The 21,536-nt window shown below is 39.9% G+C and overlaps 1 protein-coding gene across 1 annotated transcript; it reads left to right on the top strand.

Moving 5' to 3' along the window:
- Window positions 1-199: 199 nt before the first annotated feature.
- ttc33 (tetratricopeptide repeat domain 33) lies at window positions 200-19,996 on the top strand. The gene is made up of 5 exons (XM_049604420.1): window positions 200-279; window positions 757-987; window positions 8,688-8,769; window positions 14,711-14,842; window positions 18,654-19,996. The coding sequence occupies exons 2-5, from the start codon at window positions 758-760 to the stop codon at window positions 19,026-19,028; spliced, it is 819 nt and encodes a 272-aa protein (XP_049460377.1). The 5' UTR covers window positions 200-279; window position 757; the 3' UTR covers window positions 19,029-19,996.
- Window positions 19,997-21,536: the final 1,540 nt, after the last annotated feature.

The following is a 21,536-nucleotide window of genomic DNA, read 5'->3' on the forward strand; positions in this document are numbered from 1 at the left end:
TCCTGGTAAATACCAAGGGAAATATATATTTTGTATTTTCCTTGGCAAATACATTTAAATAAATTACTATACTATGGTTAAAATGTATTTAGGGAAGTAGACTATATTATTTTTAAAGATATGGCCGTTAACATGCTAGTTAGCGTCTCAACTGCGAGAAAACGGGTCGTGTTTCTTTAAGAGACGATGTAAACATTCACACAACTTCCGGGTCACCATGGCTAGCCGTTAGCTTCTTTTAGCTTGTCGAGTTTAAACCACGGAAAGCTGTAGAAGTCTGTGCGTATACCTCCTGAGCACATTGTTCTGTCTTAAATTACCATATACAAATGTAATATGTTATGTAAGAAGTAATACTTGAAGTGCAACTGGTGTGAGCAAACGTACTGAGGTGTCAAGAGTTTGGACAACTGTTAGCTATGTTGTTGTAGCTAACGATAGCTAGCGTTGTTTTGACAGGGTTGATTTTGTTTACTACCTCGTCTTACTTTTGTGACTAGTTACTGGACAACTAGCTATTCGCATTGTCTTAAATAGAATATACGGTTTATTGTAGCAGGTAACGTTAAGCTTCATTAGTATCTGATAGTAACATTATGCTAAAATATAACGTTAGCCTGCTTTCTGATACTTCAGAATAAAAGTCTTCGTAGATTTTCCAGCACTGATAACATACTGATTTCAGGTGAGATAGGATATCTGGGCGTATAGTCAGTAAACGCCTCCACCACCTACCCCACTTCATTTTCCCTACAGGATGGCTTCATTTGGCTGGAAGAGGAAAGTTGGTGAGAAGGTTTCAAAGTCGGTGGTGCAGCAGTTTGAGGCTGAGGCAGAGGGGAAGGCTGAAGGTGCTGGACGGAGTAAGGATGAGGACGTGGACTGGCTGCACGCGATCAAACGACGGCGGGAGATCCTGCTGGAGGACTGTGAAACCAAGAGCAAGAGGCTGAAGGATGAAGGTGCAATGCTGGCTGAACATGGCAGGTGAGGGGTGCTGTTAAAAGCCGGGAGTTTTCTGTGCTTTCCGTGTGCATATTATGTCAGTGACAGCTTGAAGAATAGCACACAGAGACAAGCAAACATCAATTATCTGGACAATTTGTAAACCCTTTGTTAAATTGCCTGTATATAGAGGCAAATATTAAGTCTACATAAAACTACTGGTTGTTCTGTGGGTGGCGGGATTAGTTAGGGTTTTCAGAGAAATGCAGTGGACTGTAAAATCTAGGCACTTAATGTTTGCTCACCTGTTGCTTTAATAAGAACAATTATTGCTGAACAAATGAGCTATTATTTCCTTTGAAATACAGTTCTGTACAGCAAGCAGGATTATAAATAATTTCTTATTGTATGATACTGAGGGCTTCCTGTCTGTGTGCTGATGGATTCATTTTGTCGTTGACAACTGGGTTTTATAGCAGGGGCTTAATCACACTGTCCAAAGAAAGTTATGACTATAGCCAGTGAACCACAAGTTCATCATCTTCTGAACTAAAGCAGGATCTGCTAATGACAACCAATTAGGAAATTCACTGTGAGCGAGGAGGAAGAGGAGATTGCGATGAGGATAGCAACACTTCCGTCCCTCACTATGTGTCTCAGTTGATCATCAGACAGACTTGCTTTATCTTCAGAGTAGTCTAAAGAGGCTCAATATTGCCAACAAAAAGGGACATGTGATATTATAAATCCTCCAAGGGAGGGCACCATTGTACAGAGCACACAGACCCAACTATAACAGCTCCCCACTGACTTACTACTAAGGATAAACATATAATAAATATTTCATTTCAAAGGCACAGTTAAGCCATCTAAGTGTTCCCTGTATTTTGTTGAATGGTATTTTTATGAAAGAGCATGGTGTGTTTTGGCGTCTGCAATCACTTGTATAGATTTGGATTTCAAAAGCTAAGGAGATGTATTGCTCTCGGGATTAATTCAGTAAAGGGATATAACTACAGTTTATTATTTTGACCATGTCTTCAGGCCTATCAACCCATATTAATAGTATTAGAAGTAAAAAAGACAAACAAGATGGAGCAATTTAAGGGATGTGTTTCAGACAGAAAGTGCTGTTTAAAAGAAAGATGTGGTTAAACTGCTCATACAATATATTGTAGCAGCATTTGATGTACACTCTTACAAAGAGTTGTAACAAACATTATTTTAGGTGATAATTCTCTGCTTGTTGGTTTTAAAAATGCTTGCAGCACTGTATTTAGTATCATATTGTGTGATCACTGCATTGCCTTTATATGAAGCTGGCTTGTTTTGATAGCCACAGATGTTCGAAAACAAAATAGGCCATTTTCAGAAACTGTTATCTGATATTTCTTCTACGATAATTGACCTTTTTAGCCAAATAATAATCACTTTGTGCAACCCCCCTCACTCCAAGAGATGTAATGTTGTTGCCCTTAGTGACTTCCTGTAATTGTATTTGCGAGGAGAAAGTGGATTTTGCAGGGGGAAATGATGTCCTGCTGCTCCATAATGGCTGTTCTGTGGTTGGAGATGGTGTCTGGTCTGCGATGTCAGCCAGGATTTTTTTTATCTCCTCTAACAACATTGACCTCTGATGTCAGTCCGTCATTACCAAAGTTAAGATGCTTCTGATGTAATTGAAGAGCTGGTCAAGTACCCGTGTGTGTTCTGATTAGCCTCTTTGAGTCACATTGGGCGTCATTCACAAACAATGCATATGCATAAATCTGTGCTTGAACCGTGGGTACGAACATTTTACGCACCCATCTGGGATTCGTCAATATTTTCTTACCTGAATTTGTTTGTACTAGAATTGCCTCATACCACGCAGACACACAGATGATGAAGGCCTGGCTGTCTTAAATAATGTAAACGCATAGCTTTTAATTAAACGCATAGCGCATTAAAACCAAATTCATTAAAAAAAAAGGCTTCAGTAGACAACAATATTTAAAACTGTTCATTGACCCATGCATTAAATAACAATGAAACCGGTTTCCTTTTCATCCTCATCAATTATTATCATAATTTAAATATTCAATTGTAAAATCTGAGTGTCACAGTTCTGGCTCACAATGGAGAATATGAGAATACTCATATTAAAATGACACAATTTTGATTTATATTGTTTTTATTTATTTGATTTATAATGTTCGCCTACTCCCACTGATCTCCAGTGCCATGAAAACATGTATATAAAAGGGTATATAAAAGATCCTGATTTACCTCCAAGCAGGTGTTAAAGGAACAGTGTATAAGATTTAGGGGGATTTAGCAGTGAGGATTGTAGATTGCAACTACAGACTGTATAACGATGGACAATGCGTCTCCACTTACCCCCATTGTACAAAAATAAATCCACAATTATTTATCCAATTGCACTGGTGACGTCATTTGGAGCCAGAGTCTGCACAGTAGAGATTTCCATGGTGTTGAGTGTGAGCAGTGCTATTTATTGCACAGCACAACAATTGGTAGACACAGCTAGCAATCATGACATCAGATCTCATTTTTATAGTGTCAGATAACTCATTAAAACCAACCTTATCAGAAAAACAAACACTTGAACATATATCAGCATGATAAGAACTACCTAAAATGACAGAAACCAACTTTGAGATAGATTTATTGGATGTGTACTTTGACTTTTTCCATCTTTTTTTGTACAGTCTGTGGTTACAACCAGCTGAAACTTCTCCTGGTTGGATTTCATGTAGTGTTCATTGTTAAGGAAGTTTTTACCAGGAGCTGAATTATCCACAGACAGACCAAATGATTTAAACTGGTTAAAACATTGAAGAAAAGAGTTTCACATTACAAATCAGTGTTTCTTCAATGCTTGTCAGACAGGCCGCTAGCCCAGCCCTTGCTAATGTGTGCACTCCTTTTTTCTCACATAACTTAAGATCCAGACGTTCAGGAGGTTTTTACCGGAAGCTGAATTACCCGCAGAAGTCTCTTCCTCTCTGAAACAAGCAGTTTCAGTTTCATCACGAATAAAGCAGTTTCATGTAAAAAAATAAATAAATAAATAAAAATAATAATCTGCTTTTCTGACACTGTTCTTCACAAAGGGGTGACTAACTATGGTGCCTGACACAAAAATGCAAATGGCCCTATCTAGAGCCAGTGTTTGCTTTGTCTGTTCTGGACGACTGTAGAAACATGGTGGTGCAACATGGCAATCTCCATAAATGAGGACAATTCTTGTTTTCAGGTGATTATACACTAAAGCAAACATCCTTATTATATTTCATTTCTGCCAATATATCCCCCTAAATCCTACTCACTGTACCTTTTAAGATATCTAGCATTGCCAGAAGATATTGCAGCCCATGCGGTCACGAGAGAGAGCATCTTCAGAGACCGACATAATGTGTTTAAAGAGAGTGCCGAATGTTTTCTAAGCTGTAAACGACTGCCAAGACATTCACTAATATGTAGAAACAACTTCATTGCTTTTTTCATGATCCACCTCTCAGCAAAAGTATTTGTAGTGCAGAGAAATTGTAGGCTGATTGCAACTAGTCGGCACGCGCCTGTCAGTTAAAAATATTCAGAGTCACTAACATACGCACATTGGTAAGAACGCACATATTCGTGAATGAGGTAGAAGTTTTAGTGCAACTTTTTTCAAACATTTTAAGGTCAACGGTTATTGCTTTATGTAAATTAACTAGAATAACCAGCCACAGCAGGGCTAAGTTTCCCGCAGTCCAGCAGTTACCAGGGTTTAACCAACCACAGTCAATATTAACAGATTTGGCAGTTTTACCATATGTGAGATTTTCCACACAGTAGTCTTCATACAGTAGCACACGTTTTCTGTAACATTGGGTAATACTGTCATGCAGAGTAGAATCTTAAAAAGGATGACAGACTGCCCTGTCATTGTTGTGTATGCATGAATCCGCTGGGTGACACTTTCATTCATGAACTGCTCACATGAAAGGAAAATAAAGAATGCCCATTGTCTGACTGACTGATTAGTGAATGGTTAAACAAACAAACACTCCAAAAGATTGTTATGCAAAACACATTGTGCATTCATTTGTAAATATTGATTTATTTTGGGAGTCTTCTAAATATATGCAACAGCTGCAGAAAGATTTAGGCTCAACAGGCCTTTCAGATATGTCGTACAAAAGATGACTTACAGCTCCCTCCTTCACTTAGACAAAAAGAAACATGCCAATTGTTTCAGAAACGTCAAACAATTTAATAAAAACACAGAGGTGAAAAAAGAAGGCCATGCAGTCGGGAGTTATGCTCACTTTATGTCTTTAATATCTGGTTAAAACAGTAACTTGGGAGGTGTGGGAGTGTTGCAAGGCAGCAAGTCACCTAATCATCCAAATACTTCTCATAGTTTTCTGATTTGTCTGGCTTCCAGCTGCCGTGCTGAGTCAGTTTTTCAGGTGAAAACTGATTGCAAGTTGTGATTTGGCTCCGGGGAGCTATTTGAAATGTTCAGTAACATCTGGGGGTCTGTTTTGTGTGTTTGTGTGTGGTTTAGATTAGTTTAGTAGTTAAGTGTTGTCATCATAACCATGTGTTAGGGATGTTTCCCTCTTTGAGACAGCAGTGTGTAATGTGATCGTAATGTCCCAGCCTCCTATTCTTTTCAGCACAATAACAAGATGCCAATATCCTGATTTGTTTCATATTTGTTGACTTTTTCTTGAAACTACATATGAGAGTGCACTTAGATCTTTCCAATGATTGCAGGCTTCTGTTTATCTCACTTCTCTTATTGTTGTTACTTTGACTGATGTACAGAGATGTGATAACAGTAGAGGAGTTGTTTTTAGCGCTCAGGCTTCAAGGGGTGTATTACCTATTGCTTAATTTCCTCACATGATTTTGCAGTGTCTTTTGCCTCATTTGTTGGTGCGGTTTCCACATCGCTCTAGTTCCATTTCCTCACTCATGTCTCTGACTGTTAACAGTGGTAGATAACAGTGGTAGATGTTGTCTCAAGCTTGATCCTGGTTCTGGCTATAGTATGAGTTTTATAAGTGATCAGCATTAATGGTCTCACTGTGTGGTTTTAGTTGCTTTTAAGTTTTCAGGATATCCTTCTCCATTAAGCTATAAAAGTTATGGACACGACAGACATGTATCGTCAAACCAAGGTTTTCACTGCATAATCTTTCTAAGCCTTTGTCTTGATCAGGCTATTGCAATGATTCTTGAGTCAATATTGACTTGAGGAACAGGAGAGCATTGTTCGAGTGAACATGAACATATATATCTGTGTCCTTTCAGTGTGTTAAACAAGCAAATATCTGCTTGTCAGAAGCCCAAAGAATAGTCTATGTACAACAGATAAGTAGGCTACAGTGGTGACAGCTGCAGCGTGACTTCTGCCCAAATGTATGCAAATCCTGTTTATTGTTCTTCTCATATGTCTGGAAAGAAGCTAGTGGCCAATCTCAGTCTCTCCCTAGCTCAAGAGATTGATTTGCAACCTATCATTTTACCTCGGTAGATCTGAGTGTGTTTGTTTAGCCTGCTGCAGCCCTTTTATACTCTGTGCTGCCATTCTGTCACACAGGTAGACAGGTGGACAGCTGGTGTGGGGTATGCTTGCAGCTTTACAGCATCAAGAAGCCAGTGCAGCATATCGTACTGGGACTGGGAGCCATTTCTCCTTTTTCACTCTATTTATAGGACAAAGGTCAATAAGTTCTAGTTAGATAGGGTGTCAGCAGTCTTGACATATTAGCTTAAAAGTCATTAAATAGTCTTAAATTTGAGTTTGTGAGGGCTTAAGTGACACGAACATTTTATATTATTTTATCCATCTTTTCATTTGTTTTTGTCAAAATAAGCCACGCTCATCTGCATAAAAGTACACTGAACCTAATACTGTCTTTTACTTTATACTTGCACTTACCTGTTGGCAAAATGTAGATTAACTTAACTCACTCTAATAACTGTTTTCCTACATAAAACCTACCTCTGCACGAGACAACATATCTTTATTCTTACTCGCAATGCTTGAAAAGAAAGATCATTTGTCCTAAATCATTCTTAAATTTGGTTAAAATGATCTTGAAAAGGTCTTAAAAAGTATTAAATTGTAGTGCCTGATGCCTTTACACACACCCCATTAGAACTTTTTATTTGAGTAAAAATACAGAATAACTCAAATACATAAAACGAATGGGAGGGGTGACTTGTAGTTTTCAATAATCCAATAGTTTCCTGAAAATTAGTTAATAAAACCCAATAATAAAATAATGTGACCAATAATGTAATGAAATATCCTGATTTATATTATTATAACATTTCAAAAGAACTGTACTGTAAACCAAAGTGAAATCACATCCTACCCTAAGCCAAAATACATATTTAAGCTGTATTAGTGTAATGCTGGGTAGCCATGACTAGATCTCTAGTAAGCAGTGAATTAATACATTTTAGCAGTACAACTTCTGTCTTTCCACTTCCCATTTGTGGTTACCGTTTCTGAGTTACTAAGAGAGTTTGCTTGTACTGTTCAAATGTATTTATTTAACATATTCACTGGTATTTAGGTTTGAATTTGGGTGTGTACACTTCCTTCTACCCACGCAGAAATTTTGCAAGATCAGGTGATGCAAAAGAGAAACTTTATTCAATAGGAATCACTGTTGACTCAGATGAAAAAGTAAAATTTCATGGAGATTGAATTGACTTCGCTTTTACTGCTCACTTGTGGAACATTTTCTTGCAGCTTTTGTCATCTTCTGATAGTGTCTAATCTCGTATCTACTCTGGTCTAATGGACAATCTTGGACAACAATCAATCATCATGGATATGAGCGGGTTCATTTCCTTTTGGTAGGGATTTTAGTTTAATGCATCTTTGCCCAATAACTTGCTATCTGTTGTAAATTTCAAATTCTATAGAAAGCCTAGAGTTTCCAAAACATAAAATTAGCGTCAAATGTTAGTGTTTACAGTAGGAAAACATGGCAATACAAGATTATGTATTCTTGCTGACTTTACATTTCACAGAGAAAAAAAGTATACTTTTTACATTGTAACATTATCAGTCAAGTTATTACATTATTGTGGTTTATTACATTTTCAAACAGGTCATTTGCAAATTTTAGGACATTTTCAGGAAGTTGTTACATTATTGGCTGCTACACTACACGACTCAGCAATGTTCCTTAAAAGTCTATTTATATCAGCTTGTAAGAAGTCTTATATAAGAACGGAAAGACATGATAGGGGCTCTGACTTCTCTATAACAAGCACCAACACAAATTTCCAGGGAAAAGGTCTTCATGTTATCTACTGAGCAAACATGTCAGCGGCCTTATGTTAGGTTACATAACGTATATCAAGTGTCAGGGCGGGGACAACCAAACTGTGTCTAATTTCACCGCTTTATATGGCTGTCTATTTGAGTCTGTCATGCTTCAGCGCCGTGTTATACCAAAGAATTGAACATGAGCCAAAGTTGATACAAAGTCATGTTAACTCCATGTAGTCCAAGATGTCCGTGTAGGGCGTTGATAGCTTTGGGTAACTTTAGATCATAGTCAATAAACATTTATGCACTGTAAATAATTTAGATGCATGTCTATGGAGTAGTATATCATGCTGCAAAGCTTCTGCAGTTTATGATGCCATAAACAGTCACCTATGTGATTAATCCCCCAGCTCTATAATGTCTGGTTAAACGATGTGTGTGTTTTCTTTAGGCACTGGGAGGCCATTAAGAAGTTGGATGAGGCCATTCAGCTGACTCCAGACAATCCACTACTGTATGAAATGAAGTCTCAGGTAAATTATAAATATATATTTTTATTGTTTACTCATTTTGTCTCTGTGTTAATCATTTCTCCTGCTGTTTTTAAAGATAGGTTCACATTTTCCCCAATTATGTCTTAAAAGAGTACTACACTGATTTAGCATTGCACTCCCATAACAGTAACGTTGAACAGTAAAGAAAAAAAACAAGATGCAGCCAAATCAGAGATATGGTCTATTTTATTCCACACAGTCCTTCTCCTTATCAAAACCCGGCGGCTCATGTTCCATGCTATAAATATGGCTTCTGTCAAAGGAGTCTGGTGGCTTTGGATGGGGGCAAAACACATTTTAGCCTCCTTAAAAAAAGACCACCTAGAAAATCAATATCAGTTTAAGTGTGCGCAATATTTTGATTTTTTTCACTAGTTTATGTTCCTATCAGACAGGCCTTTCCAACGGGGAACTGTAGCTGTTATATCGTCATCTTCAAAGCCACCCAGACTCTATTGACAGAAACTGTGATGGGCGGCACAGTGGTGTAGTGGTTAGCATTATCGCCTCACAGCAAGAGGCTTCCTGGTTTGGACCCGGTGGCTTTCTCTGGGTACTCCGGCTTCCCCCACAGTCCAAAGACATGCAATTTAGGCTAACTGGTGACTAAATTAATTACCATATCTGAAATGTGATGCAGTCTCACAGCTGCCTGTAGAGTTTTACATCTGGGCAGGACAATATATAAATCTGACAGGGTTTTTGTGTGCAGGATACGCCAAGGAAATCATAGCCAATAAACAGTAAATCAGTCACTTGCAGCAACCTTCAAGATAACTGAACACATATTTGGTTCACGTCCTTTGGTTTGGGAGCTCTACTGACCACCAGCACGCTGTTTACACACTTCCTCATATCCTCGCTTGCGTGCTGTGTATGTGTGATTATTTCAAAGCCGTCATGGCCACATAGACCCTCTTTCAGCTGCCACTTTGGTATGCTTTTAAGCATAAGTGATATCAGCACAGTGATGACAGAGCTGCGGCATGTTTCCAACTGCTTCCATGTTTTAGCTTTTTCAGTTCAATTTCCGTGTTCCTTAATGTTGTTCCTTTCACTTCCTCCTCCTCTAGGTTGATAGATTTGTGTCCTTCTTTTGTCTAGAGTTCTGTCATCATTCCTCAGCTTTTTTCCCTTTTGTTCTAACATAGGCATCTTTGAGCAAATGGTTACCATATATATTTAGGAAAAAGTGAGGAAGCCACAGGAGGTAGACAGACTGACTCCATTATTTCTTATTCATTTACTACTACTAACACAATAAAATCTCTCCTTATAGCCATAGCCGCTGTATGCCTAATATAATATTATCCATTGTAGGATATTTGAGAAGGAAATCATTAGAGGACCAGGCCTGGAAAACCACCACAAAGAGGATTTTTCCCTCCCCTGCATGCTATGACTAACTTGAGGCATGACATAAGCACAGATGTTTCTGCTTAGATTCAGCTCCAGTGTGTTTGACTACACATGTATAGCACATCAAACCTATTAGTGTCCATTATCAGGCTGAAAATAGGCTGGATCTCATCATATTCTCATTACTGGCCCAGATGACGAGGGTGCTTACACTGATGCTGGTCATCTACTTCCCCTCATCACTTTCTTCCGATTTAACTCAATCAGTATTGGGCCTTATACGTCCCCCTGTCAGTCTGTGTGTCTGTTACAGCAGGCCGTCATGCGCTCTGGAGGAAAGTGACTTCATTTATGAGACTGTCACCACATTGTCCTGGAGATATGGAGGGTTTGTGTTAGTGATAGGTGACCAGTCAATTCATAAAAACACTGTTGTAGTGAGATTAATTGGGCTTGCTATGTTACATTTTGATATTTGTCTTTTAAAATCTTCCTTCAGTAAGAACCAAAGACACTCTGCTCCATGCATTTTAATAGTTTTACAGCTCTCATGCTCTTTTGGTTTTCAGTATTCATACAGAGACATTTGAGTATTATTAGCCTATCACTGGGTGTGCAGATGTATCAAGCACAGGAAGTAGGGGGATGATAAAACTTATACCAAGATGCTGAATGTGGTTTGGGTTCAGTATACCACTGTGTATTTTATTTCAGCATAAATCGCCGCTATTCTTGCATCTTAATTTCTTGTAGAGGCTCACTCAAGAGTTGCGATTCAGTACGTCATCGTGATACAACTAAGTTGTTAGGAATTTGCCACAGTGTGCTCACGACAAATCAAACAATAACAGCATGACAGTCAGCACACACTTAAAAAAGAATATAATACATAACTTCCAGCCCATAAAACGCTACATACATCCATGGATTTAAGATATTAACAAGAGGAGGGTCTAGTGCAAAGTAAGAATAAACTGTCAGGTGCTTTAGAACTGCAGTGTTCCCTCTTTAGACACGAGAACTGTACCTAGCTCAGACTTCTGTCAGTTGAATCAGATCTGACTGTTCAATACAGATATTGACTTGTTGGCTCGTTCCTTTGTTTCCACATAAGGTTTGGCGGAATGTTCAGGGTGGAAGTAATGTTCGTGTAATATAGTAAACAAGTCATATCAGCCCTCTGAGCTAATGCATGCTAACTAGGCTTACCACAGAGCATCCCAGAAGTACACGGACCGACAAGAGAAAAAAGAAAAAAAATGACTGCTGGGCTTGAGGAGTCTCAGTTGACTGAGGGTTCTTCAACAGGTGATTCGAATCTCTGACTTTCAGGGGGCAGCCCTACTAGACACCCCAAACTTTTGATCTGGTGCAGGACAGAGTCTTTGATAGGCATTTTTAGTGATGCAGATTGGGTTGTCATCCCATTTCACAGATTATAAAATTGTTGTTCTGAAGAATTTAAGGCTGTTCACTCTTTCCACCTCCAGGTGATTACAGGGGCAGTTCACTCCACAATCAGAAAGACATATTTTTCCTCTGACCTGCAGGGCTGTTTATAAATCCAGACTGTTTTGGTGTGAGATGCCAAGTGTTTGAGATATCAGCCTTTGAGAGGTCTGCCCTCTCTGATACATAATCTACACCCGCCAGCCCTATCACTGCACAGAAGGAAACATGCATCTACTCATGGACGAGAGGCTTGTGCTTGTGACATTCCGCATGTCAAAGCATCCTTGAGCAAGATACTGAACCCCAAATTGCTCCCGGTGGAGGTGAAAAGAGTGGACAGCCTTAAGTTCTTCCGATGGCCGTTCCATCAGTGTGTGAAAACTGAGGAGCAGGTGGCACCTTGTATGGTATGATAGCCTCACCAGTGTACGAATGGGTGAATGTGACTCATAATCCCCTTTTACACTGCCAGATTTTCGGCGAATGTTGGGCCATTTTGCCGGCAAGTTGCGAGCGTTTAGACACACAGAGCCGGATTGGTAAGTTGATCCGAGGTGCCCAATTTTCCGCCTTGTAGGGTAGACATATTGGCGGAACCTTTTTGGTTTAAAAAGAACGAGGCGCCCTTCCGCCATGGGAGGGGCTGTTGATGACTTGTGGGAGGAACTGTTGATGACGCCACACGTGCAACCCACTGGCGGTGGATAAACAGGAAACAGCTGATAGCAGGAATGAGCAGCTAGTAGAAAGAGGGAAACACAAACCTGACAGACACTGTAAAGATGAGCAACTGGGGAGACAAAGAATTGTGTGCCCTCCTTGTCCTCGCAAATGAAGAGGCCATTAACCGTCAAATGACAGGGACGGTGAAGGAGGGGCCGACTTACGAGACAATCGCCGGAGGACTGACCAGCCGTGGCTTCCCTCGGAGTACGTCATTGTTTACGTCACACGCTGAGCTAAAGGTTTTGTTACTTGCTCACGTCCCCCATTGCCCCAAAAAAGGCACATTCTGTATAAACAAAAGTAGGCAGGCGGCATTTTGCTGCACTCCCCGATTATGTTTTTATACTGCCAGTGCTGAAAAAAGACTGATTGGGCTTTCCTGCAAATTTGCACAATTCCTATCTAAAAATGGCTATAGTGTAAAAAGCGCTGTGAGTGGTTGGAAGACCAGAAAGGCGCTATACAAGTGCAGGTCCATTTACCATTTAAGTTTTGGAAATATTCAGTTCCATGTTGTAGCAGCAGTGTGAACAATGAATACAGGAGACGTGATAGTCCGCAACCCTGAGGTGCAGCAGTGTTTATGTATCAGGTTTCAGAGAGTCTGTTGTTAATTTGTCCACCTATGTTCTATGCTGTTGAAAGTCAGGAGTCCAACCCAATAAGAGTGATCGTCTCCTATTTGCTACAACTTATGAAACATGTTTTGCAGGTCAGATAGTATTAAAAGCAGAGATTCTAAGTGCTGCAGGATGAAATGGAGACGGAAGCATCCACTACAGATCTTTATGCCCTGTATGCAAACTGCTAGGGTTCTTAGCTGACTGCGTTGGATAGGTGTTTACATACTAGGTGCTCCAAGATTTTTTCATTAACGTAGATGTAAATGTGACAGGTCTGTAATTATTCAGGCAACTTATCATGGATTCCTTCAGCACAGGGATTGTGACAGCAACTTTTTAATTCTGGGCTTGTTGTTTTTTTTGGTCACAAGGGCAACCTTGTCAAGGATGTGTGAGTAAACAGATTTCGAATAACATAATGTGTATCATAGTGAGATGATGTACTGACACTAACAGTGTACTAACACACTTTAATTCCAGCAGAGAGCTGCTCAAATTTAAACCTATATATATCTCCTGATGGACATAGCAACAATACAAGGCACTTGTGGTACAATTGCAGCCCCAGGCAAAAACTGCACTCTACAACAGCCAATGATTAGTGAACCCTTATGAGTAACTTTTTTTCTCAAATTAGTTTTCTTACAGATAGTTATGCAAATGGTTGCACGGTGGTTTAAGCTCCTTGATAGCTTGTCTCCTACATGACAGCAAAGCAAAATTAAAAAATGTCCTGATGATAGTGCATGCATTCATCTGCATAGTGTCTGAATATGATTCATACTGTAAGACTCTGCTCGGCGTGGCAAGGTTGAAGAGGTTAATGAGTTCGCTGCAGCACTGTTAAATGTGAGCATTGATAAGTGAATTACACAAAGTCATTTCATGATCGTGACTGTGCTTTTGTTGTTTGCTGTATAGTTCGTTCTAATAGTGAATGAGTCACATCACACGTTCCTCGGTGACATTGTCAAATGTCCTGTTTTTTCTGACCAACAGTCTAAAATCAGATAAGATATCTAAGTTGCATCATATAAGACAAATAAGAACAGTAAATATTCACATTTGAAAACTAGAAGCAGAAAATAATTGCCATTTTTTTAGTTTAAAAATTAGTTAAACCATTATTTTTTTATTTTGCCCATACTGTGGTAATATCAGGAATCACGCTTTTGTTGTCCTTTGTAAAGGTAACTCTTAAGTGCCTTTCTTACTGGACAAAAAAACCTGCTAACATTTGGCTCTTGTGTTTAATGGAAAGGTTATTCAGCAACTATTCCCAGGACAATTGACACTGTAGTAGTCTAGGGTATTTATCAGCTCCAATCTGCTTTGGTTAGCAGTGATGAAAATGCAACACCTGGGTGGAGGCGCTAATTTTAGCTCCTTTTCAGGTGCATCATTGCACAGTGTGCCACAAAATACCATCTGTTTCTGTCCAAGCAGCATTTAAACAAAATTCAAAATTTAGTCGGTACAAAGTTTGAGAGAGAAACTGAACAAGTAAGAGATTTAAAAAGAAGAGACCACTGTTTTCACTGGCCTCCAACCCGCTTTACACTGTTAATGAACCTGCTATGCAGCCTACCTGTGACATCAAATGTGACACAATAGGGAAAAAATGGCTACTGGCAATGGGAAGGCAGTCTGTCACCTGTTGTCAATGGGTTTTCCCATGTTTAAAAAAAACCTGCATACATGCTAATTTTGGTGGGAATATGGTAATACAGAGTCTTTAACCATGTCTGATGTCTCCACAGGCACTGACCATTTTGCAGGAAGTGTTCCCTGCTGTGAAGGCTGGAGAGATGGCAGTGAAATTAAGCCCCCTTTGGTGGGAGGGCTGGCAGACTCTGGGCCGCGCCCAGCTCAACCTTGGAGAGGTGGACCTGGTGAGTATGGCTGGCAATACACTCCAAATGAAAACGCATTAGGTTCACAAAAGCTGTCAAACTGCAGTCAAATTTAGGGCTGTAAACAAATGAGAGTACCAGATGGAGGAATTTGTGAGTCATAGCGGGAGGAAACAAAAGTCACAGAACATTGTTCACTAATTGCAGATGACGCTATAGTAGGGGTGGCAGAGACTGCAGTGATTAAAAACAAATGCATTGTTTGGTTGTGGTCAAATAGACACCATTTTGTATTTTGTGTTTTGTGCAAACACACCAAAAATCAAGCTGGCATATATAGACTATACCAACATTCACTCAGTAGGGTTTCATGAAATTGATGGCCTCTTGCTCAGTCAGACACTAATGATCTTCATTGGAACGGCCCCATCTCATTTTGGGATGTTTGTTTTTGCAATGAACTACACCTGTTATTGCAGCCAGCTATTAATCAGATCTGTCTTCGCTTTTGAAGGTCTGTTAAGATACGTCAGTTATTTCTGTTTACTACTTTCTGCAAACTTTCGCTTGAGATGTTCCCCTTTCAAAGCACTCCCACTGTCGCCTGGGGCATGGACGATTGCTGAAATTGCCCCAGAACACGCCGGGACCTGTGGGTGTATGAAACCCGCTGTTCTCAGTTACACCATTTGCCCATTTTGGAGCCAAGGAAACAGGACTGAACTCCAAAACCCTTCAGCTAATGGCACTGCATGTCACTCAAAGAGCGAGAGACCTGTCCTACGGCACCAAAAACAACAATGGGAAGTGTTGAAAGTTACCTGAGCTCAAACTAAACCAAATATAGACACACCTCCCTGTATAATGGAGCTATTGGGAAGGAAGGGAAAAAAAGGCACATCTATTTTTAGCAAGGCTTGTTCAGTCGAGTTTTAGAGCTTCGTGTGCATCAACATGTTTGAGTAGTACCTGTTTGTGCAAATGTGAGTGCAGTGATTACCCATTTTCTCTTTCATGAGTCCATTATTTTCCTGCCCTTCTCTAATTTCCACTACTGGAAAATACTCAAATAAAACAAACAAATCGCTTCTGATTTTGTTTTTTCTCTGAATGTTTTAAAAACATTGGACATTGCAGCATGACAGCTCCGTCTTCATTTATCTTCTTGGTATTTTCAGTAAGGAGCCAGTTAATCTGCCGTCTGTGGCATTTTGTCTGATGAAGAATTACTTTTGAAATAAAGACTCATTGAGAGTCTAGTCTGTTCAAGATTAAACTTGATATGTTGTTTTAGGCACAGACAGTTTCATTAATCAGAAAACGGTAACAGTTAAGATGACAGAGACTTTTTCAGTTGAAGTTGACACTGCAGGTTATTTATGTTACAGGTGGAGAACGCTCAGCATCAAGCTGCAAGCCATGTTGGCTTGATGTAAGACTCCTATTAAGAAACCAAACAAGTACTCAGCTCATGTCAATTTATTTTTACGTTTAAGAAATTCCTTGCGACAGAAAATAGATTAAATTACTTATCAAAGATAATCATCTTTCAACAAATCCCCGTTTTACGAAAGCTGTTGTTTTAGGCCAGGGAAGGCTGGCGAGTAAAAACAGAGTTCCTTTTTGTTTTGATCATTAAATGCTTAATGTGTGATGCATCAGTGACACTTCCTCAGCCTGACTTGTTCCACAGGTTGGCCACGAGGCTTTTGTTTTATTGGGGTGACTTGGATGACTGATTGATTGTATTTTCGTAAGAGGTGTGGCTCACTGTATCACTGGGAACAGGTGCAACTCAGTAGCACGTCAGAGATGGTGTCCTCTCACCTGTACATAGCAACCGATAGGGGACTCCAACAGTTTAGTATTACACTTCCATAAGACAGATCCTGAGCTTTTGGGGCAGATCCAGGGATATTATAATGGATCGGTACTGACTTGAATAGACCTGATGAAATCCAGATCCTTTCTTTACCGTAGTCAACTGTCTGCTAATGTTGCAGCATTGCTTTCCTTTTATTACAGTCTGGCTTTACAGTGCCAGCAGTATGTGATTCTTTAAGCTCCGACACAAATGTATTATGGGTTTTTTTTTTATCTCTCCTCTCTTTCTCATCACCTAAAGGCAGTGAACAGTCACAAAACAAATGACAAACATCACCACAACAAGTCATGTGAGCTGTCCGTAATTAATATTAATTCCGTGTGTAACTTGACGGCAGGCCAAAATTAACAGTTCACCCCAAAATCTGAAATACATGTTTTTCCTTTTACCTGTAGTGCTATTTATCAGTCCAGATTGTTTTGGTGTCAGTTGGTGTATTGGGGATATCAGCCGTAGAGTTTCTCTCAAGTAGAATGGAACCAGATGGCACTCGGCCAACAACCATATTACTGCTCAGAAGGAAGTATGCATCTGCTGCTAACTCACCTAGCTCCATTGAGCTGGCTAACGTTACAGCTCAGCCCACTCTGGAAACTAACTGAAACTAAACTGAACCAATAAAACAAAAATTAAAAAGGATCTAAAAATGAAAACTAATAAAAAATCACAGCGAGAGGGTTGCCGGTTTGATCCCGGGCGTGGGAGCCCTTCTGTGCGGAGTTCGCATGTTCTCCCCGTGTCAGCGTGGGTTCTCTTCCTCCCACAGTCCAAAGACATGCAGATTGGGGACTAGGTTAATTGATAACTCTAAATTGTCCATAGGTGTGAATGTGAGCGTGAATGGTTGTTTGTCTCTATGTGTCAGCCCTGTGATAGTCTGGCGACCTGTCCAGGGTGTACCCTGCCTCTCGCCCGATGTCAGCTGGGATAGGCTCCAGCCCCCCCGCGACCCTCAAGAGGATGAAGCGGTTAGAAGATGAATGAATGAATGAATGAAAAAATCCAAAACAATAATAACTTTAGCTTACAACTTGTGCTGTCAAGAGCACATATGCTTCGGCCTGTGTGGTGTTACGGTTAGCTGGTGTAGTTTGGTAGGAAAAAAATAGTTCCTACATTAAACTGCTCACAACAAGGTCTGGATCTCTTGAGTAACCGGGTCATGATTTCTGGAAAGAGACATTTGACTGTTTAGTTTGTCAAATAATTTTTTTGGTGCTTTGAGCACCACAAGCTGAGTGCCATCTAGTTACATTATATTGGAGAGAAGGCAGACATCTTTACGGCCGATATCTCCATCACTCTGCAACACACACCAAAACAATCTAGATTTATAAAATAACACTACAGGTAAAAGTAAATCGTAGGATTTAGTGGATTACAATCAAGTTATCTTATCTAACTTAGCTGATTGGATTTATTACCATATTAACACAGACCTCCCATTACATAGCATTTTCTCCATAGCATGTGCCTGATAGATTGCAGCCATCCCATTTATGAGCTCATCGGGATAGAATGTAGGGATGGATTTATTTCTCCGATTCCCAGACAAATCCTCGCAACTAAAGCTTGACATCAGGTCCCGTAAACGTTTGGAGGCCATCTGTATGTCTGTTCAACGAGACTATAATTTTAACATCGATCTACAACTGCACAGTCAGCTGAGAGATATTGATGTCTTCTTAATGAAACTATAAATCTGTCTGCAACACAACACAAAGAATGTCAGGGTCTTGCTTGTAGACATGCTGATGATGCACCCATCTGCTCATCCAGCTGCACAGATGCCAATGTCATACCATTCATCTGTGAGAATTACAGGTAACCTGCAAAAAACGCCTGAAAGAATTCCGGCTAAACATTTGATTTGTTGAAGACCACAAATTCGCTTTTACCTATTTTCATGACCAGCCCTAAAAGCTTGTGTTGAATCCTAAGCTCACGCTGTACCTGTCCCTGTAGGCTGTGAGGTCCTTCCAGGTTGCAATCCACCTGTGTCCATCAGAGCGCACACTATGGGAGGAAGACCTGGAGTGGGCATCCAGGCTACAGAAGCAGCATTTAGCAACCAAGGAGAAGGCTCGGCAAGAGGAGGAGGCCAAAAAACAGATCCTAAATGCCCCCGAGCTCGAGCAGGAGTATGACTTTGAGTCTGATGAGGTGCTGGCCGCCTGCGTGGCTGTTGCTGATCGACAGACGCGCTATGAGGAGCTGAAGAGGACTGCTGTGGTCATGGACGCTGACGGGAATGTGAAAAATGTACTCATTGGGGAGGGAGGATCAGAGGACGCAGGGATACCATCAGAAGAACAGTTTGTCAAAGCAAGAGCACTTTGAATTGGTTTCAGCATGAATTGATTGTACTGGTTACATGTTTTAGGACTGAGTGGTGTTATTTCTGCAGCCACAGTGAGTGTGTGTGTGTGTGAAGCTATAGCATAAAAAACTATTCAGAAGCAGGGTTGCAGTGGCATACTGTGAAACCGCATATCGTGGTATGAAAATTGACAGTTATCATAACGTGACATTTGCTTATATATGGTATTGAAAAAAAAAAGTTTCATGTTTCAATTATAACAACAACAACAAAAAAAACTTATGTTTTTATTCCTTTAAGGGTAATTGTTATTTATAAGAATAATAATAATTGTTTAATACCGTATGCCGTAATACTGTGAAACTAATGTTTGCTGAGACTGTTATAATATCATGAAAATCTCATACCGTTGCAACCCTATTCAGAAGCAACAGAATATAAGGCATTTAAGTTTTGTTGTTTTCCATCCCTTAAATGTTAATTGTGTTAAATGTGCATGTAGAGTGTTAATATGTTTTGAAGCTTTAACTTAACTGTCTCTTTCTTCTGGATAGTACAAAAACACTGACTTTTTATATGTGATTATTTATAAAAGTAAGACGCATTTTCCAAAAATAATGTTGACCGAAGAAGCATAACAAAAGCTCTAGTTACACTGATTAACCTGTAGCTGTAGCAGTTAAAAGCTGCTAACACGTTAATGAAAAAACAAAATTAAACATTTGTGTTAGAGCTTTTATAGTACATTAAATTGATTTATTGTTGAACTGAGTATCCTCCAGGATAAAGGCATATAAAGACAAATCAAAGTCAGGAAAGAGAGGTGGTAGAGATTAAACACAATGAAATGGTTTCCTGTCTTGATTAGGAAATCCAGAATCATTTTCTGTAAGGCACATGAACGCTGATAGGTAAATGTAACTGACCTGTGAGGATTTAATGTGTCTGTTTGTTGTCAATGAGTGAATAAACATGAATCATAGGTAAATGTTATGTGTTTCCTGCAGCTTTCTTGTCTTGGGGACAAATGTTCGAGTCTAGTAGTTATATTATATTAGGAAGTGAGAAGGTAAGAAGACGAAGCGTATTCATATTCAAATGATTCGTACTGTGCCTGAGAACGCCCCTCCTCAGCTCTCACATTCGTGATGTTGGTTCCTATCTTTGTACACTTGTGTCATTATCTACATGTGCTACGGTGTAGCATAGGGTGCTGCAGAAGGATACTGCTGCATGTGGGACCTTTGCCTGGGAGACGAGTGGTGCAGCACGGCCAAGCTCTGCTCCTGGTTGGAAATGGAGCCATTGCTGAAAGGGCACAGAGCTATCTGCCTCCCGCTGGAACTCAGACTGCAGGAAGAAGGCAGCAGCATAGCCATATCTGGGTCTGGGTCCATCTGATGTACAGGCATTGGCATTAAATTGAGACTTTCATAACCCATTAAAACTCCTTGTAGTTGCCTTAAATAGCAGTTCACTTCTGAGTTTTGGAACACTTGGTGCTCACACCTGATGCATACCGTACTGAAGTACCTATGAACAGTACTCAAAACCACCCTTTCAAAAAGCACAGATGGGGGCACCATGCCGGGGTATGATACACAGTGTTCACGCTACTCAAACGAACTGGAAGTTGGGCTCTAGTGTACTCAGATGCGGGCCTTGCTCCCTGATGTTAAAAGCCCCTGAGAGACATATCTTAGCATGCTAATATGTTAACAGTGACAATGCTAACATGTTAATGTTTATCAGGTTCAGTGTTCACTATTTAAGTTTTGCATGCTTAGCATGCTAACATTAGCTGGAAACACAAAGAACAGCTGAGGCTGATAGGAATGTCGTTCATTCTGCAGGTATTTGGTCGTAAACCAAAGTATTGCACAACTCAAATTTTGACCTGATGATGGTGCTAGATGGAAAGTCAGGGAATCAAAGTTGTCACAGTTCATCCTCTGGGGACCATGCATATCTTGACCAGATGTTAACCAAAAATGTTAACCTCATGGTGGCAGAAGACAAAAAGTCAGGGGATCACCACCGTCATTAGGGTGCATCTTCAGGGAACCATGAATTTAAATATGTATAAAATTTCATGGCAGTCCATCCAATAGTTGTTGAGATATATAGTCTGGACCAAAGTGGCAGACTGAGCGACATTGTTGCCCACCAGCGCGAGCATAAGATGAAATCCAAATATCAAATATAATGTTAAAAGCCAAAACAAATGAAATGCATACATACATTATGAGGCTTTTTTAAAACTATTAATTGAATTGACCTTACAATGCAAAACAACGTGGGAGGACAAATAGAAAAATCTTATACTTACAACATTCTGCGTTTAGCAGGAACTACTAAACACCACCCTTTAGAGAGACATGTAGCCCATTCTCTGTAAGTTCAGGGGGAAATAATCAGCTTCACACTTACTCGCTCACACTTACAGTCACACCTCTGTATAATATGCTACAGTGCTGAGCCACAAGAATCAGAATGCATTGGCAAAGTACATACAAAAGATAAAAGAA

Source organism: Epinephelus fuscoguttatus, linkage group LG18, assembly GCF_011397635.1.
Source record: "Epinephelus fuscoguttatus linkage group LG18, E.fuscoguttatus.final_Chr_v1".
NCBI classification, from domain to species: domain Eukaryota; kingdom Metazoa; phylum Chordata; class Actinopteri; order Perciformes; family Serranidae; genus Epinephelus; species Epinephelus fuscoguttatus.